Source organism: Balaenoptera acutorostrata, chromosome 5, assembly GCF_949987535.1.
Source record: "Balaenoptera acutorostrata chromosome 5, mBalAcu1.1, whole genome shotgun sequence".
NCBI lineage: Eukaryota > Metazoa > Chordata > Mammalia > Artiodactyla > Balaenopteridae > Balaenoptera > Balaenoptera acutorostrata.
In genome coordinates this window covers 108,068,188-108,092,649 of record NC_080068.1, presented here as the reverse complement: position 1 = coordinate 108,092,649, position 24,462 = coordinate 108,068,188, and the positions used below count along the sequence as shown (strand labels likewise).

General features: G+C 33.7%; 1 protein-coding gene across 7 annotated transcripts in view; it reads left to right on the top strand.

Moving 5' to 3' along the window:
• CENPE (centromere protein E) overlaps positions 1–24,462 on the top strand; it is a 73,891-nt gene that overhangs the window by 23,526 nt on the left and 25,903 nt on the right. For 3 of the 7 annotated variants that reach the window (XM_057547325.1, XM_057547326.1, XM_057547324.1), the window contains exons 17-40: positions 2,668–2,742; positions 2,967–3,086; positions 5,147–5,269; positions 5,351–5,516; positions 5,909–6,063; positions 6,559–6,873; positions 6,987–7,259; positions 7,414–7,572; positions 10,624–10,827; positions 12,596–12,754; positions 14,592–14,882; positions 15,008–15,166; positions 16,068–16,358; positions 17,597–17,887; positions 18,039–18,197; positions 18,422–18,715; positions 18,818–18,970; positions 19,152–19,436; positions 20,008–20,166; positions 20,337–20,618; positions 21,301–21,459; positions 22,141–22,431; positions 23,044–23,202; positions 23,399–23,689. In XM_057547325.1, the coding sequence (XP_057403308.1) occupies positions 2,668–2,742; positions 2,967–3,086; positions 5,147–5,269; positions 5,351–5,516; positions 5,909–6,063; positions 6,559–6,873; positions 6,987–7,259; positions 7,414–7,572; positions 10,624–10,827; positions 12,596–12,754; positions 14,592–14,882; positions 15,008–15,166; positions 16,068–16,358; positions 17,597–17,887; positions 18,039–18,197; positions 18,422–18,715; positions 18,818–18,970; positions 19,152–19,436; positions 20,008–20,166; positions 20,337–20,618; positions 21,301–21,459; positions 22,141–22,431; positions 23,044–23,202; positions 23,399–23,689 (5,013 nt within the window). The remainder of the gene's footprint in view (positions 1–2,667; positions 2,743–2,966; positions 3,087–5,146; positions 5,270–5,350; positions 5,517–5,908; positions 6,064–6,558; positions 6,874–6,986; positions 7,260–7,413; positions 7,573–10,623; positions 10,828–12,595; positions 12,755–14,591; positions 14,883–15,007; positions 15,167–16,067; positions 16,359–17,596; positions 17,888–18,038; positions 18,198–18,421; positions 18,716–18,817; positions 18,971–19,151; positions 19,437–20,007; positions 20,167–20,336; positions 20,619–21,300; positions 21,460–22,140; positions 22,432–23,043; positions 23,203–23,398; positions 23,690–24,462) is intronic. The other 4 variants (XM_057547330.1, XM_057547329.1, XM_057547327.1 and 1 more) reach the window with 3 other exon arrangements.

Genomic DNA, 24,462 nt, shown 5'->3' with positions numbered 1-24,462 from the left:
TTTGTGAATTCACAGAATGTAAAACTTCATGAAAAGAACAGTGGACTTCGTAAACGGTTTTATTGAGAGGGGGTGCTCTAGTGTTGTGGTTAAGAGCACAGTCTCTGGAGCAAACTACCTGGAATGAAGCCCTAGTTCTGCTGTTTATTAGCTCACCACAGATTTGAGCCTGTCACGAATTATTGGCAAGGCTTTGAGCAAGTCATAACATCTCTCAGTGCTTACTTTTTTGTGTATCTTCCTCCTTGAAGTTAGATCGGGAGCTTGCCAAGTCCCCTTCTAACTCCAAAATCTCACCTGTTTTTTGTATATATCTTATAAATATACGGTATAAAATTACCTTTGGGCATATGTGTAGCGGTAATTTCTCTAATTTTTCTTACATCACTTATACATTCAATTAATTATTAAAAGCAAAGCTCACTGAATTGACTCACACACGAAAAGATTACAAAATAACACAGAATATATGCCTTGAATCTCACATCTCGATTTTTTTTTTCCTTTTTACAGTTAAGGGGGAAAATAATCCTATTCTCTTTACTTTTACTTGGACACACACTGAAATTCTAGGTTCTGTGAGGTAACCTAAAAGTTTAAGTAATTTAAACTTACTCTGTTCAAAGACAGTTTTACAATATCCATTTCATGTTAAACTACAAATACAAGTGTAGGTGTATGCAACAAAATATGTTCTGAAACCTACGTTTTGGGGAAAAGTTTAACCAAAACGGAGTAAAGGTCAAATTGCAGCCTTAGGACATGTGGCCATTGCCCTGGTCTCCTAAGGGTTTTGTCAAAAATCACTAAAGCTGTGGATAATTTTCAAGTGGGGATACAGTAATATAAGATGTTTAAATAGTAATTTAAAAGAAAGGAATAAACAAGGTCAAGTATTATCACGATCAGGGAACAAGAGAAATTTCATCTCTCTACCTATTTTAACTTGATTTAACTTTATAATTTTTACAACTTGGAGATGTTTAAGAAGTGAATTAATTATTTCATTTCACCTGCTGAAAATTACAGTTGAAATATGCAATATTTTCTTTGTAACAGTGGATTAACTTGATCATATCGTGTACTTTCTCTATGCCCTGCATCTTAAACAATACATCATTGGGAGAGTGTACTCAGCTCTTTTCAAAAGTGACTTGATCTTTTTCTGTTTATGTGAACCAGTACTTAAAATGAAGAGTGATTTCAAATGAGAAGTGGGGGAACTTTCCTTTCTAGATGTTTTCAAAGATTAAGGTTGATTATTTAGTTCTTCATTTCTGACAAATGTGGTTTCCTTGCACAAAAGTTAGAAACAGAAGAAAAGGTAAAAGATAGAGCCAATTTAAATTATAATCAATACAGATGTCTAAAACTTTGCTGAACAATGGTAACCACTCATCACATATGGCAATTGAGCACTTGAAATGGGACCTGTCTCAAGTGACTTAAGTATGAAAAAAAGAATATGCAATATTACATTAATTTTTTAATACTGATTACATGAAGAAATAATATTTTGCGTATATTAGGTTAGATAAATTATATTAAAATTAATTCTGCCTGCTTCTTTTTACTTTTTTTAAAAGTGGCTACTAGAAAAATTTTAATTATAAATTTGGCTCACATTATATTTCTGTTGACTCATGCTGACCTAAAATACGAATGTCAAACCAGCACTAGTCTAAAATCTAAAACTAGTCAGGACTGAATTAGACATCCAGAAAATATTATTTAAACAAGGTGCTATTTTTGTAAGTCCCTTACATTTGACTAGAATTTGCTTTTACTCTTTAAGGACTCATCTGATTATGATTAAATAATTCTCAGGGAAATTACATTTACCTTTGTTAAACTGTAGTTTACTTCGTTTGAACACAGAAGTTTCTGGTACTCAAATATTTAATGCTACAGATATTTCGATAAAAAGGAAACTTTAATAGAAATACTTGTATCTTTAAGTATTCTTTATACTTTTAGACAGTTGAACAATATAAAGCAATAGCATCATCTTTCCAATATTTCCTGTAGAATAAACCAGCAAGGTAATAGTTGGTAATGCCATACATATGTCGTTAGCTTTGGTGAACAGTGATAATATTATAAAGGTACCACATGAAACTGTCATAATCCAAACCTAAATTCCAAGTCACAACTCATTAAAAAGTATGCCAGTATAAAGCTAGGTGGATAATTTATGGGAAGAGAAAAAAATCATATAGAATAAATACATTTCTGCACTTCACTTACCCAAAACAAAAATCTATTTAAAGTATGTTTTTTTTAAAGTTTGATTACCACTCTATCTTATACAGTGGTGGGTACTAATTTGCTTTTGACGTTATTGTAGCTTTATTAACATGACGTAACTGTTTTGGGGGTCATGCTTAGGCTTTTTTCTTATTTGCTTGTTTTGTGGGGTATGGGGATTTTTTTCGTTTGGTTGGTTAAGTTTGGGTTTTATTTATTTATTTATTTTTAAATAATGAGGTGCTTCATTGCAGTAGCTTGAACAGTTGATTTCTGGTAGTTGAACTAGACTGATCTCGCAGTCTTTCTTATTGTGTTGGGTGATTCTAAAGCGGTGAATGAATGCTATCTTTTTTTTCTTTTTTTTTTTGCTTTATTAACTATTGGTTTGCTCTGTTGCCTGTTCACATGCTCTTACAGATGCAACTAATTCATGAAATTTCCAACTTAAAGAATTTAGTTAAGCATGCAGAAGTGTATAATCAAGATCTTGAGGTGAGCATTTATGTTGGTATTTCTATTGATAAGGAACAAAAACTATAAAACATACATCATATGTAATTGAACATGATTTCAGAAAATAGAAGGAATTATATTCTTTAAATATCAACTTTTTGAATTTTACTATCTACCAATTTAAACTATTAAATGTAATTTCTTTTTAATTCCTTAGAATTCAAACCCAATTAAATTGTTTCATTCTCCTTTAATTGTTTTAGGATGAACTAAGTTCAAAAGTAGAGCTGCTTAGAGAAAAGGAAGACCAGATTAAGAAGCTACAGAAATACATAGACTCTCAGAAGTCAGGAAGTATGGAAATGGACTTGTCATACTCATCGGTAAAAATCAGGTTTATTTTGTTGTGTCGTCATTTTGGCATTTGTAGTATACTGTCATCATCATCATCATCGCAAATGTTTATATTGAGCCTACTGTGTGCCAGGCATTGTTCTAATTGTTCTAAATATAGTATTTTATTTAATCCTGTCAGTAACCCTATGAGAGAGGCACTATTAGTATCATTGCCATTTTATGGATAAAGAATCATAGAGAGTTAAGGATATTATCCTTTGATTGAATGTAAGTAAGTTAGAGATGAGCTTCCATTAAAAATCAGTAATTCAAAAAATTTTAATGTTTTTCAATTGTTTTATACAAATGCAGAAGTGTATAGTCAATATCTTCAGGTAAGCACTTAACATTGATTAGTAACTAGAACTGTAAAACATGTAATTGAGCATGATTTCATAAATTTCATTAATTTCATTAATAGATATTAATGCATTCTCGTTATAATTATGTAACTATTTTAACAGTTGGATATTTTTCAGAGCTATAGCTGTAGGTGATTTTAGTTGGTATAAGATCATGGCATTAAATAGTATTGAATGTCATGGTGAAATTAACTTTTTTTTTCTATTTGCTTTCAATCCACCTGATTACTTCAAGAAACTATCAGTTGGATTCTAGTTTTTAACACTTTTTTAAAAAGGCAACAGTTACTAGCTGGAAAGTTTAGAATATTAGTTTCTATTGTTCTTTTGTTTTCATTTGAGTTTTTCAGAGTACTTTTTGTTACCTTCTATTAGTACTCTATCAATGACAAGTGATTCTTTTTAAAAGTGTTCTCATTGTTCTGAGGCCCTGGGAAGAAAGGCACTTTCATATCATCCTGGAGTATCTGTTGATAGAATGGCAAATAGAATTGCCCATTTTTTTAAATTGTTGTTTATTTCTTTCTCTTTATTCATCCAATTTATTTATTCATTCATGCATGCATGTTTGCCTTAGTATTTTGCCAAGGACATATGGTTGAATTCATGTAAGTGCAAGTCATGTTGAAATGCCACTTCTTTCTAAAAATGAGACTGTGGATTTTTTTTCATGTATTTATCAGTCATTTGCATTTTCTCCTCTGTGAGTTGCCTGTTCATATCTTTTCTCTATTTTTCTATTGGATTATTTATCTTTTTCTTTTTAATTTGTGATTTAACATCCTTAATTTTAACTATTAGCAAGTCACCTGTCATGTTTTGCAGAGAGTAACTTAAAATAAAAATACATAGGAAACTTTAACAAGCTAGCTGAGCAACAATTGTGTTAACCTTTTTAAACAATAACAGAATTATTATAGTACTTCTATACAATGCTTTTATCCTTTTGAAAAATATAGCCAGAATTTTTTTTTTTTTTTTTTAATTTTTTTCCACGTCCAACAGTCCTGATGGTAAACTCTGAGTCATTGCTGGTTTATTTATTTATTTATTTATTTATTTTAAATTTTATTTATTTATTTATTTTGGCTGTGATGGGTCTTCGTTTCTGTGCGAGGGCTTTCTCTAGTTGCGGCGAGCGGGGGCCACTCTTCATCGCGGTGCGCGGGCCTCTCACTATCGCGGCCTCTCTTGTTGCGGAGCACAGGCTCCAGACGCGCAGGCTCAGTAATTGTGGCTCACGGGCCTAGTTGCTCCGCGGCATGTGGGATCTTCCCAGACCAGGGCTCGAACCTGTGTCCCCTGCATTGGCAGGCAGATTCTCAACCACTGCGCCACCAGGGAAGCCCCAGAATTTTTTAAATTTTTTTTTTTTTTTTTTTTTTTTTTTTTTTTTTTTTTGGCCACGCTGTGCCACTTGCAGGATCTTAGTTCCCCGACCAGGGATCGAACACAGGCCCCAGCAGTGAAAGCACCGAGTCCAAACCACTAGAATGCAGGGAATTCCCTAAAATATTTTTATTATTGGAAATGTTAATTTTTTTAATCTATTCTAAAAATACATTTGGCAATTCTCATATTTTAACCATTTTTGATTTGTTAGGAATAACATACATGTACGTGTTAAGTCTTTTCCAACTCTAACAAAGTTAGATTTCACTAAATCCTTTTTGTCCTGTGTATAGGAAAACACTGAAGACTTAAAACAAATGAAACAGACTCTGCTTGATGCTGAAACTGTAGCTCTTGATGCCAAGAGAGAATCAGCCTTTCTTAGAAGTGAAAATCTAAAGCTGAAAGAAAAAATGGTAAGTTATTTTTGTAATATTTGTAAAAACAGTTACAATGATCAGTACATTTCTGTGAATCTGCAGTGTTTCTCTCAATAGAAAGAACTTGCAAGTACATGCAAGCAAATGGAAAATGATACTGAGTTATATCAAAGCCAGTTGGAGGCGAAAAAGAAAATGCAAGTTGATCTGGAGAAAGAATTACAATCTTCTTTTAATGAAATAACAAAACTCAGCTCCCTTATAGATGGCAAAGTTCCAAAAGGTATTTTATCATTTCAGACTTATCTCTTTGCAAATCTGACTTTATACAGAAATGTACCTAAAAGATTTTGCAACTATATTGCAATAAATAATTAAAAATCCATTATTCTCTGGTGTTTTTAATCGCTTAATGTGAAGTTTTAATGTCATTTGGTATCAATATTTATAAATGTTTCCTTGGACCTCAAACCATAAGGGTTTAAAAGTTATTTTTCAAATAAATTGAACCCAATCTTGGACAAGGTGATTAACAATTGGATGAGTTGTTTACCAACACTGGCTCTTTCTTTAATAAATTTTATATAATCTGGTTAAATAATCTAACTATGTATGTAATTTAGATTTACCCAACAACTGCAAGCTGTTTTATTTAACTTTCTAAAAATTTCCTAGATTTGCTCTCTAATATGGAATTGGAAAGGAAAATTACCCATCTCCAGAAAGAACTGAATAAGGAAGTCGAAGAAAATGAAGCTTTGCGCAAAGAAGTTAATTTGCTCTCAGAATTGAAATCTTTACCTTCAGAAGTAGAAATGCTAAGGAAGGAGGTAAACAGTTTTTTAAGCAAACAACTCTTACCTTGAAATAAAAACCTTTGCAATAGTGCCTTAAATATTTTGCCATATTTTATTTTAAAGTTCCAGCCAAGAGACTGTAAACGCCTGACTCAGTTTGTTAGCAATAGAAATATGTCAAATTCTAAGAAAAACCATGAAATGCCTGCTACGCCAGAAAGTTAGAAAACACTTTAAAATGATAGATGAGGAATTAAAGGCACATGCTGACTGTGTTTCTACTGAGTGTCCTCCATGCAATCCTTACTAGAACCAGAGACTAGAAATCAAAACTTTGAAGGTAAAGTTAAACAGGATAATATATTGTTAAAGAAATGTCACAATAAAAATATTGCCTTTCCTCAGTCAAACCTTTGCTTAATTTCAATGTCTTGAAATTGAGGTAAGGCAGAGAAAGCTTTTTTCCTGAAAATTGCTTAAGTAGATCATATATTGCTAACATAGCTAAGTTTGCTTTCTTTTCCATAGATACATGATAAATCTGAAGAGCTCTGTATAATAACATCAGAAAAAGATAAATTGTTTTCTGAAGTAGCTCATAAGGAAAGTAGAATTCAAGATTTACTTGAAGAAATTGGGAAAACTAAAAATGACCTAGCAACTTCCCAGTTGAATTATGAAAGCACTGATCAAGAATTCCGAGATGTTAAAAATCATCATATTGAATTTGAGCAAAAGTATAAGATGGTCCTTGAAGAGAATGCAAAATTGAAACAGGAAATAGGAAATCTCTCTAAAGAAGCTCAAGAACTTGGTTTAAATTTGGATGCTTTGAAGACAGAGGTTGGTACAAGACACCCTCTAGGGAAATGATCTTTAGTCTTAATGGGGTTTGGCTTCCATGTGTACGTCACAGAATGCTCTGCTTTTCACATTTACTTTTTCTTATCTTAAAGCTCTCTCACAAAACCCAAGAACTTCAGCAGAAAACAACTGAGAATCAAAAAAGGTTAAAAGAAGTGGAAGAGCTGAAGGAACAATTAGAAAGTAGAGATTCTAGGCTGCACACTGTAGAAAAGGAGAAAACACTGCTTACTGAGAAACTTCAACAAACCTTAGTAGAAGTAAAAACCTTAACCCAAGAAAAGGATGATCAAAAACAACTCCAAGAGAGCCTGCAAATTGAGAGGGACCAACTCAAAAATGACATTCAGGATACTATAAACATGGTAAGGTTCTGCCTGATTAAACTTTGAAATCTCAGAGCCTCTTTAAAAACATTACAGGAGCCATCATTTATTATTTATGATCAAGAAATAGCTATAAAATTATTTTCATTGTTTCACATTCTAATGGAAATTATTTTCTATTTCTCTGACAAAGAATATAGACACCCAGGAACAACTACGAAATGCTCTTGAGTCTTTGAAACAACACCAAGAAACGATTAACACACTAAAAATGAAAATTTCTGAGGAAACTTCCAAGAATTTGCATATAGAGGAAAACTTAGGAGAAACTAAGGATGAATTTCAGGAGAAGGTAAGGGGTGTTTCTGTTCTAAGTTTTTATATGCTTGTATATGAGCTTTCTCCTTAACCTCAAACACTTCAGTGCAGGATAGTAATCTCAATCTTATTTATTATTCACAGTGGTAATAACTCAGAATAATTTACACGCTTAAGTCTAATATCTTTGAAATAACTTCAAATATAACTGCTTACAATCAATTTGAAAAGGAAAAGACAAAAAAATACTAGTTTGGACTTTGAGCTGATATTTTTCTGAGGCCTATTGTAATTTACACATCTTTAAAAACCCCTCTGAATTCTAAGAATGTAAGAAAGATTCAGTGCTTATTATTAATTATGGCTAAAATATTTGTTTTATGTTGGATTTTGTATACTATATTTGTTTAGAGTTTGCTATAGAATCAATGTATGTGTTGTATTTGTGTCTATCTTTAGGGTTTGGACCATAATTTTACTATTAGGTGCTTAAGTCTTGCCTTAATAATTCATTCTAGGTAAAATGGTTCATTTTGTCCTGAGACCTTAGGAGAATAACTGCTTAACTAGTTATTCAATTATATATAAGAAAAACTAGGATGCTAATGGTGACTTTTAAAGTGAGGTATATTAGTCTGCAAGGGCTGCCATAACAAAATATCACAGACTGCTTGTAAGCTATATGTTTATCTTCTTTGCAGAAATGTCTGTTCAAGTTTTTCCCATTTTTAAATTGGTTTTTTGTTGTTGTTGAGTTGTAAGAGTTCTTTGTATTTTTCTGGTTATGAACCCTTTATCAGTTATACGATTTGCCAATATTTTCTCCCTTTTCATAGGTTGCCTTTTCACTCTGTTGATTTTGTCCTTTTTTGCACAGAAGCTTTAAATTTTGATATAGTCTAATTAGCTTCTGTTTTCCCCCTTTACCCTGGCACACAATATTCCTGCCTTGGAAAATGAGCTTTCTCTTCTCTCTCCGTATTCTTGAGTCCTTCTCTCCTAGAAAAGCATTTTCACTTCCACTATTATCTTGTGTTCTCAGCTTATCTATAATTTGGATCAACCATGGGCCAAAGGTTCTTGACCTTGATTTAAAATTTATAACTTCTACTTTCACAAGGGGAAGGTTTTTTGAATAGTTTTTTTAGAATAAGATACAACAATGTATAGCTGCTTTTAAACAAATGAAAAATGCAATCATAGGGCCCCATAAGAAGGAGGCAGTAGAGGAGAAGTGAGGGAAAGGAAGAGTTATACTCACTGGGACCAACTGGCTCCTGTAGTATTATGTTCAGGCTAGAAGCGTCCATGTTGATAAAAGAGTCTGTTGGGACTCTCTGGGGCCATTCTGTTCATTAGAGATCTTGAAACCTGGGCTGGAAGTCTGAGATCACCTTGTTCTTTTGATAACCTTGTTCATGCTGGAATCACCCATGTAGCTAAAAGAGTGGGTCTGGGAATTTCCAGGGGCCCCTCTGTTCATCTGGGTACCACAGAACTCGCATTAAGTAGGTCTATCAGGAATCCCTTGGAGTACCTGTTTTCAGTCCTGCTTGATGTGTCTCTTTGGAAATGCAATTTCTCTAGTGTGTCTCAACAGAAATTAGATTTTACTCATAACCACGGTAGCTGAAATACTTCCTAGGCTGAGTTCAGTTTTGAAACATACCTTGGGTATCATTGTAGAATACTTCCTCTCCGTCTGCTTTGTCTTTGTGTATATTCCTTTGTTTAGGAGTAAAGATGCAGGCTTCTGAATTATAATATCTGACAAACTGCTCCCAAAGACTATATGTTCCCCACCTCGTGTATTGGGTTGGCCAAAAAGTTCGTTTGATTTTAAGTAAAAATAAAAGACACCTTTTTCATTTTCACCAAGAAATGTATTGAACAACGTCTTCATTGACCAAACGAACTTTTTGGCCAACCCAGCAGTTAGCTCTGTGCGCACCATTGTCAGAAGCTCATGAATATTGCCAACACTAAGAGGTTAACTAAACAAAGTATGGTTTGTCCATATCCACTTTAGAGAATAGAGCAACTACTAAAAATACTAATTTGAAGATTACGTAGCAGTATGGGAAAATGCATATGATCTAAGTGAAAAAGAGAAGCTAAAATGAATCCTGTATATGTAAATTAATTATGATGGCTATGTTTTAAAAAAAGGCAATGGAAAAAACTGGAATGAAATATTTTAGAACTCTAATAGCGGTTGTGTTGGTGACACTGGATGACATTTTTTCTCTTTATTTTTCAAATTTTTTTCTAATGTTAATTATAGATTACTATAAAAACTTTTTAAAACATATGTGGCCAGTATGGAACTGAATGTATTTATTGGGCTAGTATAAGGTTATATAGTGACACTCTAATTTCATGCCAACAATTGTAATGTCAGTCTTTATCTCCTTTTACCAAGGAGTTCATGTTTTAAGTTACCTTTGGTTAAGACTTATTTATGGATAACTGAATTTATATAACATGCTTTTCTTAAGCAGTAAATGAAAATTGTATATTAAGAAAAGATGAATTATGCTATTATAATGTGAGATATATTTCTACCAAAATTATTTTGCCCTCTACATGTAATAAAACTCCAGCTTTGGTGAGTATGACTACCTCTGAAAATAAAGATTAATTGGGAATAGGGGGTAGGGAATGATTTCCAGCTTTTAAGGAAAAAAATAAAGTGATAGAGTTCAAGGCGGCTTACTTTTTCATAAAGTCAGGTTAACCCATCATACATGAAGATAAGTGTTAATTATCTATAGCTGTCCAGGTAGTTCGTGTCAGTGAACAAGCACAAGAACACACACTCTGGAGCCAGACCATTGGATTCAAAACCTGGTTATTCTTCCCTGGGTGACCTTGGGCAAGTGACCTATCCTCCCTGGTATTGTTTCCTCATCTGTCAAATGGAGATAATACTAGTACCTACCTCATAAGGTTATAGTGATGATTAAACGTGTCAATATATGAAAATAGTGCCTAGTACATAATAAGTAATATATGTTGGCTATTTTTATTATTATTAAAATTATTATTAACTAAGAAATTCTTCTTTAATGTATTTATATTTTAGATGGTTGGCATAGATAAAAAACAAAATTTGGAAGCCAAAAACACCCAAGCACTGATTGCAGATGTTGAGGATAATGAGCTAATTGAGCAACAGAGAAAGATATTTTCTTTAATACAGGAGAAAAATGAACTGCAACAAATGTTAGAGAGTATTACAGCAGAAAAGGAACAACTGAAGACTGACCTAAGGGAAAGCATTGAAATGGTAGGATTTAGCACTGTATACTTAGCAATACAGTTTTGTCTTTGTACATTTTAGATTTTTCCAACTTTATTGAGGTATAATTTACATGCAATAAATGTATCTGATATAAGAGTACAGTCTGATGACTTTTGACAAATGTCTCTACTTGTGTACCCTCCACCTCAGTCAAGATGTGGAATATTCCCATCACCCCAAAAAGTCCCCTTGAGTTCTGATCTATTTGATCCTCATCTTACCCTCTGCCCCATATAGTCACTGTCCTTCTTTTTTTTTTACCTTAATCACTTAATCACATTGTTTTCACTTGCCTTTCCCTTCTAGAACGTCATACCAAATAGAATCACACAGCATACACCCATTTGTGTCTTCTTTCTACTCTCCTGCTTATTGCTGGGTAGTGTTCCATCGTATGAACAGGCCACAATTTGTTTAGACTTTATCCTATTGGTAGAAATTTAAGTTATCTCCACTATTTGGCTATTTTGAATAAAGATGCTGTAAACATTCATATACAGATCTTTTTATGAATATATTGTTTTTAATTTCTCTAGGGTAACTATCTAAATGGAATAGCTGGCTCATAGGTAGATGTATATTTAACTTGATGAAAATTTCCTAGACTGATTTCCAAAGTAGTTGGTACCATTTTACATTCCCATCAGCAAATTACGAGAATACTGAGGGCTCCACATCCTCACCAACACTTCATAGTATCGGTGTTTTTAATTTTGGCCATTCTGTTGGGTGTGTACCTCATTGTTTTCACTTGCCTTTCCCTAATGACTAAAGATATTGAGCATCTTTTCATGCTTATTAGCATGAAATGGCTTATTGGCCATTGTGTATCTTTCTATAAATTATCTGTTGTCTCTGTGACGTGTTATAGATTTCAGTGTACAGGTCTTTCCCATATTTTGTTAAAGTTGTTCCTAAATGTTTCTCTTCTATTTACGCTGTTGTAATTTTTTTATTTCACTTTTAATTATTTGTTGTTAATGCTTGCCAATATTTTCAAACCTACTTTATTTTTTGTTTCTAAATTTAGGGACAATATAATGTGTCTAGATTGAAATTAATATTTTGAGAAGTTTGCTGTGAATCACAGGAGAACCTGACCTTTTGTGTAGTTTTCCATGTTTCTTGGGATTGTCTGGTTAAAATTGCTGAATGTAAATAAGAATACAGACAAAAGTCATATTTGTTTCTCAGTCTCTGGCTTGTGATATTTTTGTGGTATTGATACTTGAGAAAATCACTGTTTAAGCTTAATAACTAGGATTAACCCACTTTATGCTAGCAAAGGATGCTGCCATTTTGAGCTTGCTATTAAGCAATGTATAAAACCAAAGTCATTCCAGCATATGAAAAGCCCATAACTCTCTCTCTCTCTCTCTCTCTCTCTCTCTCTCTCTCTCTCTATATATATATATATATATATATATATCTCATATATCATCTATTGTCAACAAAAGCTTAGAAAGTCTCTTTTGGCTTAGGGGTAGAAAATGAGCAAACCTCTCATGATAGAATACAAAATCCCGTTCTAATTCTCATGATAAGAATGTAAGGTGAGCAATAAAGAAACAGTATTAAAAAAGCAGATTCTTGACCTTTATATGATTAAGTTAAGACTTTCTTTTTTTAATTAGTCTTTTCCAATGTAGTTTGCCATGATTTCTTCATTTTCAGGCTAAGGTAAATGCTGATTTTTACCTGATTTCATAAATGTAAGCTAGTATTTTAATCTCAGCGTTTTTTTTAATTCTAGACCATTGAAAACCAGGAAGAATTAAGAATTCTTGGAAATGAACTTAAAAAGCAACAAGAGATAGTTGCACAAGAAAAGAGCCATACCATAAAGAAAGAAGAAGAGCTTTCTAGGACCTGTGAAAAACTGGCAGAAGTTGAAGAAAAGCTGAAGGAAAAGGTGACTTTTTTAAGTTATCTTCCTGGTCGTTTTTTGTGACTAAACTTTTTCTTTTCTTTTTTTTTTTTTTGTAATAAATTTGATTCCAGCAGACCTAAATTCCAGAAATAATACATACCTCGCCAATGAACAGATCTTAATGCTAATATTTTGGATAATTTCAACTCCTACTGAGATGTTAACTAACATCCTTTGTGAGGATTATATTTTTTTAGTCTTTAAATGAGAGAGGGGGCCTTCATTCATCTGAACGAATCATTTGATATATTCATTCATCAAGTACTGTACATTCATACAGTACCACCATGGGCCAGGCACTGTTCTGGGCTCTTGAGATACATTAGTCAACAAAACAAAGATTCTGCCCTTATAGAGATGTATTAGTTATTCTCTAAAATGTAAGATTTATCACTACAGTCGGCCCTCCATATCTGCACATTCTGCTTCCATGGATTCAACCAACCACTGATCAAAAATATTCAGGGGAAGAAAATTCCAGAAAATTCCAAAAAGTGAAACTTGAATTTTGCCATACACAGGCAACTATTTACATAGTATTTACAACTATTTATGTAGCATTTATATTGTATTCAGTATTATAAGTAATCTAGAAATGAGTTAAAGTATACTGGAGGGTGTGCTTAGGTTATATGCAAATACTATGTCATTTTATATAAGGGACTTGAACATCCACCGATTTTGGTATCCACAGGGATCCATGGATACCAAGGGATGACTGTATTACCATCTCTTAGATATTTACAATAAGGTGCTACTGTAAAATTTATAGAAGAGCTAAGACCCTTGTAACAATTGTACTCCCCAAGTAATTCTAAAACGCACCCACCGAGATCTTTCTGTATATTCTAGGAGTAGTGCCACATGCATTACAGATAATATATTGTGATTTCCATTGTGCTTCTGTATTTTTTTTCCTAATATGGGTTCTCTTAATTCTCATCCTTTTTACTCTAACTTAACAATATATTAAAACCTTACATCTATTTCATATTCCTCCTAAATAAGTGAAATCAGTAAGTTTATGTAAAAGTTAATGCCTCATTGTTTGTTTGGGCCACCCCATATGGACCTTATTGGGAATGAAAGTAAATTATCCAAGTTTTTAAGAGAAGTGGAATTATAGTTATTTGGCAGTTATATCTGCATATTTAGTCTCTTTTTTAATTTTTCTCATTTTCACTTCTTTGATTAACCTAGTGGCACTATATTAGTTTCCTAGGGCTTCTGTATCAAATTACCATAAACTTGATGGCTTTAAACAACAGAAATTTATTTTTTCACAATTCTGGCTCTTAGAAGTTCAAAATCAAAATGCTGGCGACCAAGCTCCCTCTGAAGGCTCTAAGGAAGAATCCTTTCTTGCCTCTTCCTGTCCTTGACTCCCAGCTGTCCTTGGTACCCTTGGCTTGTAGCTGCATCTCTCCAATCTCTGCCTCCGTCTACATATGACCTTCTCTGTGTCTCTGTGTGTCCTTTTCTGTCTCTTATAAGGACCCTCTAATTGGATTTAGGGCCCACCTTAACCCAGGAATATTTCTTCTCAGTCCTTAAGTAATTACATCTGCAAAAACCCTATTTTCAAAGAAGATCACATTCTCAGAGTATGGGCAGACTTGAATTTGGGGTGGGACACTATTTGACCCACTGTAGGCACTATCTAAAAGGTTACTTTACTTTTAGTGTTACTTGTCTGTTTATACTGGAGTAGTAGGCAGGGCTATGATAATGATTATTTCAGTTTGGCAAAGTACATTTTACATAAGAATTTTAAGAGGATATAGACAAAATGGTAATTATAAAAACTATATTTCTTAAGAGCCAACAACTCCAAGAAAAACAGCAACAACTTCTTAGAGTACAAGAAGAGATGACCGAGATTCAGAAAAAGACGAATGAAATGGAAAATTTAAAGAATGAACTAAAGAACCAAGAATTAACATTGGAACGTATAAAAATTGAGAGGCTAGAGTTGGTTCAGAAACTTCATGAAAATTATGAGGAAATGAAATTCATAACCAAAGAAAGAAATGATCTAAAGGAATTACAGGAGTCATTTGAAATAGAGAGAAATAAGCTTAAAGGACACATAAGAGAAATTGAAGCTACAGTAAGTCATACCCTTTTCTTTCATCTATTAAATGTTTCTTTAAAAACTGAGTCAGTTGGAAAGGGGGAGGCAATGTTGGGATGATGTTGTTACAATTATTCTTTAAATTTAACTTGCTAATAAAGGGTCTAGAAACAAAAGAAGAACTAAAAGTGGCCCACATGCTTCTAAAAGAACACCAAGAAACTGTTGAAGAACTAAGAAGAAACATTTGTGAGAAGACAGCTCAAATAATAAATATTCAGAAGAACTTAGAAAAATCCAATACTGAATTGCAAGAAAAGGTTTGTCTTTTCTTCCTTCGCTCCTTGTCCCCTCTTCCTTTCTTTCTCTGAAAGAAAAATAAGCAGTAGGTAGTGACTGAGTTATGGTTCATTCATTTATTGGGTAGTATTTGTTGACTGTCTAATGTAGCAGGTACAGTCCTGGATTATAGAAATAAAATGGGAACAAGGTGGGCAAAACCTCTGTGATCATAGAACTTACTTTGTAGTGGAAAGAGGTTCTCAATAAATAAGCAATCAAATGAACAGGATAATTTTAGATAATAGCAAATGCTATGGAGAAAATGAAACATTGGGGTAACTGGACCAACCTATGTTAAAAGCCTACTATGTGCCAAGCATTGAGACTGTGGCTATGAATAAGACATTGTTCTTTTTCCCCAATATAGGCATATACAAAAATCTCTCAATTCCAGTATGATAAATGCAGAAATATGCTGTGCAAAGCTACATGGTACTGCTAGTGATCATGGAAAGGGGGAATCAATCTGTACACATAACAGATTTGTGCAGTAGCATTAGAATTCATCTGAGAATGGGGGCCATTCATTTATTGAGATATAATCTGCTCAATTCTGGTTTTTCTCCTGTTGCATTTGGGAACTGGTATAGAAATGAAGCATGCAACTGACTGGATTGATAATTTGTTGGTAAAGTGTACTTTGGATGTAAGCTGGAGAAAAAAACAATTATGACAGACTATTACTAGCAGAAAAGTCATGAATAATAGCTTGAGTAGGAATCAAGAGAAAATGAATAAATAGGAGTTTGTGCTCCCTGGTAGGCCATGAAGGTTCAAAATCACTTTCATTGCTATGGAAAGTAGCCTCATCTTTTCCCTTTAAAAAATTATGATAACACTCTCTAGATAGTAACCTTGGTATTTTATGAATATCACAAGATCCCAGTGCTTCATGAGGAACAGGAGCTACTTCCTAATGTGAAAGAAGTCAGTGATATTCAGGAAACAATGGATGAACCAGAGCTATTGAAAGAACAATCCAAAACCAAGGATTCAAAAACACTGGCAAGTGTAGAAATGGAAAGTCTCAGGTTGACCGAGAAACTTCAAGAAAGTCACGAAGAAATAAAATCTCTCACTAAGGAAAGAGACGATCTTAAAATGACAAAAGAAGCGCTTCAGGTTGAATGTGACCAACTGAAAGAAGAAATTAGAGAAACTTTGACTAAAGTAAGTTTCATCCTTTCCTCCCATTTTAATAAGTGTTTTATAAATAAGTCTTTGGGAAAGGGGGCATTTATAATGTTCCTACCAATTTTCTTTAAATGTCTCTTGATTATGAAGTGATTGGAAACAGAACAACTAAAAATTGCTCATAAATACTAAGAAACTATGGAAAATGAGTTGTTTCCTTAAATATTCAAAATGATTTAGAAAAAGCAGTGTTAAATTACAGGAAAGGATAAAGTCAAAAACACTGTTTTCTTCCCTTGTTTAAAGCTATTTCCCCAGCATCCCGTAACGCGTTACCATCTTCCTCACTGATCCAGTCAGAAATCTGGGAATCGTTTCTACTACTATCCCTTCCTCCCCACTCACTCTATAATCCAAGAACCAAACCTTGTTGATTTTAAGGTGTGTGCCTGTGTGTGAAATCCTCCCACTCTTCTCTCCACATTGCTGATACCCTAATCCAAGTCACGATTATTTCTCTCTGGCTTTGTGCATTAGCATCCTACCTGGTCTCCCCATTCATATGATACTTCTCTAATTCATTCCCCTTTCTGAGCCCAAGTGATCTTTTCTTCTTAAAACCTTTTAATAACTTCTCATTGCTCTTGAAATACATACCAGCGTGCTGCTTCACATGAGCTTTGAGACCCTAGATCGCAGACCTTGCTGGTTTCTAGCCCTGTTTCATCTCACTCTTCCTCCTGCTCACTGTGCTCCAGCAACTCTCGTCTGTGCTCTTCTGCATCTCATGGCTTTCAGATGTTCTGGTCTCCCTTCCTGTAGTATTTCCATAGTCCTCTTTGCCTCACAAGTGCTCTCATCTTTTAGATCTCCACTGAAGCTTTCCATCCCCTAGGAAGCCCTTCCTAAGCACTCACAATAGGTTAGGTTTGCCACTGGTAGCCTGAAAGAACCCAGCACCTCTTTTTGGTAAGATCTGGTATAATATGTATCTTTCTTTCTAAAGTGTGTAAGTCTCGAAAAGGCAGATCATGTAAAGTGTCATTTCCCGTTTCATCTCCAACCTCTAATAGGATACTGACAACACAATGAGTACTCAATAAGTGTGTTAAATATCTGAATAATGGAAGAGTGGGTGAGTGGAAATATTCTTCTGTAAATGAGCTGTTGAATCCCTGACTTAATTGTTTTAGAAAGTATCCTTGTTTCTTTTCCCCTAAAATAAAATAAAGTATCTCTGGATACCAACTGTATTGTTTTATGATCCTCTTAAGATTCAAGCATCTCAAGACAAACAGGAACAGTCCTTCAATATGAAAGAAAAAGACAATGAGACTAAGAAAATAATGAGTGAGATGGAGCAATTGAAGGAGCAATTCAAAGTCAATGATTCAGCACTACTAAGACTAGAAATGGAAAAGCTTGAGTGGTCTGAGAGACTTCAAGAAAGTCATGATGAAGTGAAATCTATAGCTAAGGAGAGAGATGACCTACAGAGGCTACAAGAAGTTCTTCAATCTGAAAGGAGCCAACTCCAAGAAAACATAAGAGAAATGGTAGCTAAAGTAGGTTTCATCCTTTTTCGTGTGTGTGTGTGCTTAGTATTCTGTAAGCAAATATCTTGGTAAAAACTAAACCTTTGGGGAAAGGAATTAGTTACAGTGTAATGGTTATAACGTTTTCATAAATTTCTTGCAATTTCCTTTAATAATGAAGCACCTAGAAACCAAAGAGGAACTTGAAGTTGCTCATTGTCACCTAAAAGAACAGGAGGAAACTATTGGTAAATTGAGAGTGGATCTTTCAGAGAGGGAAACTGAAATATCAAGCATTCAACAGGAATTAGAAACAACAAATGATGAATTACAGAAAAAGGTAAACTGGGAGTAAAGGAACAGTGGGAGAAAACTTAAGGGAGGTAGCTAACTGGATTACAAAGACTACTGTTTACCTCCTAAATTGTTTTAGAAAACATACTGGATTTTTTTCCTTAAAAAATGTACATACACATATATATACATATATAAACACACGTTTTTATGTGTGTGCACACATAAGTATATTTTTGGCTACTATCTTATTTTATTATTATTTTTAAGACCCAAGAGCTTCATGAGAAACAGAAACAATTTATTACCATAAAAGAAATCAGTGAAACTCAGGAAAAAGTGAGTTGGATTGAACTGGAACAGTTAAAGGAACATCTCAAAGCCAAAGATTCATCACTACAAAGAATAGAAAGCGAGAGGCTCAAGTTGACTGAGAAACTTCAGGCAAGTCAAAAAGAAATAAAAACCATAATTAAGGAAAGAGATGATCTGGAAAGGATGCAGGAAGTCCTTCAAAAGGAAAGAGACCAACTCAAAGAAAACATTGAAGAAATTGTAGCTGAAGTAAGTTTCCCTCTTATAATGTTTTTGGATATAAAAATAGTGTTAAAGTGATAATGATGATGTTCACTACTAAGTTTGATTAATTTTCCTCCAATCATAAAGGGACAGAAAATCAAAGAGGAACTAAAAGCTACTTACATTCTTCTGAAGGAGTACCCAGAAACCATTAATACAAGGAATAGTTCAGAGAAGACAGATCAAGGAGCAAATATTCAGAGAGACTTAGAAATTTCAGATGCTGAATTACAGGCAAAGGTAGGTCTTGTTTTGTTAAGTTGGAAAATGACATCTGATTATTGTGTTCATCATATCCCTTATGGAAGAAAATAATACATACGTTAGACTAAAATGTAAAGATGATTACCTTAATTTTAGAGACAGTTCTTTTTCCTAAAATTTTCTGTCTATGTCATAACTTGTTTTATGATTTTCTCAGATTCAAGAACTTCAAGAAGAACATCAACTTCTTAAGATGAAAGATGTCAGTGAGACTCAGGAAAAAATATGTGAAATGGGAAACTTGAAGAAGCAACTTGAGGCCCAAAAGTCAACCCTGGAAAATACAGAATTGGAGAACATAAGGTTAACTCAGAGACTCCATGAAAATCTTGAAGAAATAAGATCTGTTATAAAAGAAAGAGATGACCTTAGGAGTGTGGAGGAGACTCTCAAAGTAGAGATAGACCAGCTCAAGGAAAACCTAAGAGAAACCACAATTAGAGTGAGTTACCATCTTTCCCCCAACTAGTGAATATGGCATCGTGTCCTAAAAGAGCCATGGTTGATAGAGTTGGTGAGGTTGTAAAATTGGTCCAATCTTGGGGAAGGCTGGAGGGATGGATATATGATAATATCTTCCAAAGTTTTCAATAAGTGTATGCATTGACCCAAAAAGTCCAGTTATTGCTGTTTATCCTGCACACATTAGCATAACTGTGCAAAGATATTTGTACAAGTTGCAATAACAAAATAAAACAAACCCCAAAACAGGAAAAATTCTAACTGTCCATTAGTAGAGACTGGTTGAATCAATACAGCACATTCAGACCATGGAATACCAACCCACAGGTAAAGAATGAGATAGAGCTGATTTGGAAGTGTCCTGATAGAGAAAAGGGTTATGTTACAGAGTAGTGTATCTAGAATATATTGACATCTAAAAGTCATTTAGAGGATGAGAACTGGGAGGCCTAAGGAGAGAGGGGAATTTTTACTTCTTACCCTGTACCTTTCTACACATGGTTGAATTGTATTATTCTGAACGTATTATTTTTCTTTCTCTAATAATAAAGGACTTGGAAAAACAAGAGGAACTAAGAATTGCCCAAATGAATCTGAAAGAGCACCAAGAAACTATCGATAAACTCAGAGGACTTGTTTCAGAGAAGACAGATGAAATATCAAATATTCAAAAGGCTTTAGAAAACACAAATACTGCCTTAAAAGCACAGGTATTTCTACTAATATCTAAGTAACTGAGAGTTTGAATCAAGTCTTTTGTATTATGAAACAGGATATCAGTTAGCCTAATATACATAAAGACTTACCTATTCAATTTAGAAACTATTAGCTTTTTCTCTATATCTATCTATATCCTAACTTATTGTATGATTATCTCAAGATCCAAGAACTTCAGGAGAAGGAATGTCAACTTCTTAAGGTAAAAAATGATCTCAGGGAAAATACATATCAAACAGAGCAGTTGAAGAAGCAATTAGAGGCCCAGAATTCAACCCTGGAAAGCAGAGAAACAGAGAAGTTAAGGTTGACTCAGAAACTTCAAGAAAACCTTGAAGAAATAAAATCTGTTACTAAGGAAAGAGATGACCTAAGAAGAATAGAGGGAACCCTCAAAATGGAGCAAGACCAGCTCAGTGAAATCCTCAGAGAAACAAAAGCTAAAGTAAGTTACACTCGTTCCTCTTCCCAGCAAGTTAATGTGATGTTTTCCTTGCATCAATGAACCCTTCTTTGAGATGAGTGGTACTTTTGGTGAGAAGTAACAGGATACAACCTTTTAGGCAGGTAATTTGGTATTATTTTTGAAAATTGTAAATTCTGTAACCAGCATTTTCTTCATGGACTTTACCCTACATGTACACTTACTCAATTTTTAAGGTAAAGAAAAATATATATGTGTGTGTATATTCATAACACACACACACACATATACCATAAGGTTGTTCATTATATCAATTTGTGATAAAAAATAGGAAATAACCTAAATGTCTATCACAAGGAAACTGGGTAGATATAAGCAATATGTCAGGATACATGCAACCCTTAAAAAAATGAAATAGATTTGAATGTTCTAATTTGGAAGCTCAAAATAACTCTTAGGGGGAAAATCAAGTTGTAGAATAGTATGTGTATAGCATGTTTACCTCTGAAAAATATGAGTACATTGTGGGGAGGTGAGGACAGGGGAAGGGAAAGCCGATAACTTTCTAACAACATCAAAGATGTGGAGTAAGAAATAAGAAATGTATTATTTTTACTAAGAAAATGTATCACTTTCATTAAAAAGAACATACTAGTTAACATTAAGCTGTGTCATTGTTTTTTAATTTTTTCTAATAATAAAGGACCTTGGAAAACAAGAGGAACTAAGAATTGCTCACGTGCATCTGAAAGAGCACCAGGAAATTGTTGATAAACTCAGAAGGATCGTTTGTGAGAAGACAGAAGAAATATCAAATATGCAAATGGATTTAGAAAATTCAAATGCTAAATTACAAGAAAAGGTATTGAGGGGGTCATGGCGCTTATATGTTTGGATACCTGATTTATTCCTAGAATAAAAAGTAATGCCTAAAATCCCTGAGGGATGTAAAATGCTTTAGCCACATTAGAAAACAGCTTGGTAGCTTTTACTAGCACCGAACCATATACCTGCCTGTGGCCCAGCATTTCCACTCCTTGGCTGTGTACCTAAGAGAAAAAAGTGCACACTTCCACGTAAAGACATACAGGAGTGTTCACAGCAACTTCAGTCATAATTGCAAAAAACTGAAAACAACCCAAATACCTATCAACAGGAGAATGGATAAATACATTGTGATTTATAAGTTTAAAAGCAGGCAAACTGATCTGGGATGAAAAAGGTCAGAATAGTGGTTTGTTCTAGGAAGGGACACATAGGAACCTTATGGTGAGGTAAGTAAATGTTCTGTATTAATTCTGAGTTGTATTTTAATCTGAGTTGTAGTTACATAGCTGTATACATATGTCAAGAATAGTTGAGCCATATACACATAAGATTAGTGTGTAGTTATATAAATTATACCACAAAAAAAAGTAAATCCTGTATGGAATTACACAGAATGTTAATGAGTGACATGGGAGTACTGTCTTAATCAGCTTAGAAACTATTCTTTATCCTTCCCTAAGAAACCATCTAATCCTAACATTACGATTATCTTAAGGTCCAAGAACTTAAAGCAAATGAACATCAACTTTTTAAGTTAAAAGAAGAGGTTAGTGAGACACAGAAAAAAATGTGTGACATAGAGCGACTGAAGAAAGAATTCAAGGCCCAAAGTTTAACTCTGGATAAAATAGAAATGGAGAACTTAAATTTGGCTCAGAAACTTCATGAAAACCTTGAAGAAATGAAATCTGTAATGAAAGAAAGAGATAACCTAAGGAGAGTAGAAGAGACTCTGAAACTGGAGAGAGACCTACTCAAGGCAGACCTGCAAGAAGCCATAGCTAGAGTGAGTTGTGCTCTTTCTTCCTGTCAAGTAAACATGTTTTTACTGCAAGAAGTTTGAAAATAAGTGATACTGTTGGTGAAAATTTGAATGTTATAACCTTTTAGGGAAGCAGTTTGACAATAGCATTTTAAAAATTATCAACATATACATTTGCTACAGCAGTTTTGTAGAAATTCATCCTACCAGTATATTCACATATCTGGACAGAAATACAGCAGCATTCACTACAACATTGTTTGTGATGAACAAAATCAGAAACAATCCAAGTATCTACCAGTAAGGCACTGGCTAAGTGGTGTTCGTCTGTATAGTGGAAAACTAAGCATAAGAATGGGACACTCTTTATGTGATACTGATTTAGAAAGATGTCCGAGTGGTATGAAATTTGAGAAGTAAGTGGCAGAGTTCAGCATGTGACAGGACTGCAATGGGTGAGGCTAGGGACAGGGACTTGGATTTTATGTCCTTCTGTACTGTTCTAATTTGGGGGTGGCATGGAGGTTGTTTTTAACTATGAACATGGGTTTTTTAAGATTTTGTTTAACTAGTTCATTGTTAAGAAAAGGTAATGTGCCTTTATATCATATTTCTCAATTTCTTCTAATAACAAAGGATCTGGAAACACAAGAGCAACTAAAAATTGCCCATATGCATTTGAAAGAACACCAAGAAACTATTGATAAATTCAGAGAGAGAGTTTCAGAAAAGACATCTCAGATTTCAAATATTCAGAAGGATTTAAATAAGTCAAAAGACGAATTACCGAGAAAGGTATGTGTTGTTCTGTTCTTTGGGGGAATAACTGTGCCCAAAATTACTTATGGAATGAGAAAGGACATAGATACAGATATGTCAATATAGATATATATGTATATGTACTATACTATATGTACATATACATAGACACTATTTTCCTTTCTTTAAGGAATTCTGTTTGCATTCTAACTTGTTTTATAATTATGTCAAGATACCAGAACTTCAGAGAAAAGAGCTTCAACTTCTTAGAATGGAAGAAGATGTCAATAAAACTCATAAAAAAGTGAATGAAATGGAACAATTGAAGAAGCAATTTGAGGCCCAAAATTTATCTGTGCAAAATGTGGCAATGGATAACTTACACTTGACCAAGAAACTGTATGAAAGCCTTGAAGAAATAAGAATTGTAGCTAAGGAAAGAGATGAGCTAAAGAGAATAAAAGAGTCTCTCAAAATGGAAAGAGACCAATTCAGAGAAGCATTGAGAGAAATGATAGCTAGAGTGAGTTCAGAATCTTCCCCTATCTAGTAACTATTTATAAGAATCAAGCTTTCTTGGAAAGGGTAACAGTGTTTTGTTTTATATTTCCTGGAAACATCTACAAACAGTAAAGGATAATGAGGGAAACTATTAATTATAATTTTTCACACAAATAGAAAATACAGTTTTAAAAGAAGCCAAAATGATGTTATTCAGATATTACCTTTTTTTTTTTTTTTTGGTAAGAACATTTTTTTTAATTGAAGTATAGTTGATGTACAATATTATATGTTACAGGTGTACAATATAGTGATCCACGATTTTTAAAGGTTATACTCTATTTATAGTTATTATAAAATATTGTCTATTCCCCATGTTGTACAGTATATCCGGGTAGCTTATTTCATACATAATAGTTTGTACCTCTTAATCCCCTACCCCTATATTGTCCCTTCCCCCTTCCCTCTCCCCACTGGTAACCACTGGCTTGTTCTCTATATCTGTGAGTCTGCTTCTTTTTTGTTACATTCATTAGTTTCTTATATTTTTTAGATTCCACATGTAAGTGATATCATACAGTATTTGTCTTTCTCTGTCTGACTTATTTCACTTAGCATATTACCCTAGAAGTCCATCCATGTTGTTGCAAATGGGAAATTTTCATTCTTTTCTATGGCTGAGTAGTATTCCATTGTGTATGTGTATGTGTATATATATATACCACCTCTTCTTTATCCATTCATCTGTTGATGGACACTTGGGTTGCTTCCATATCTGGGCAATTGTAAATAATG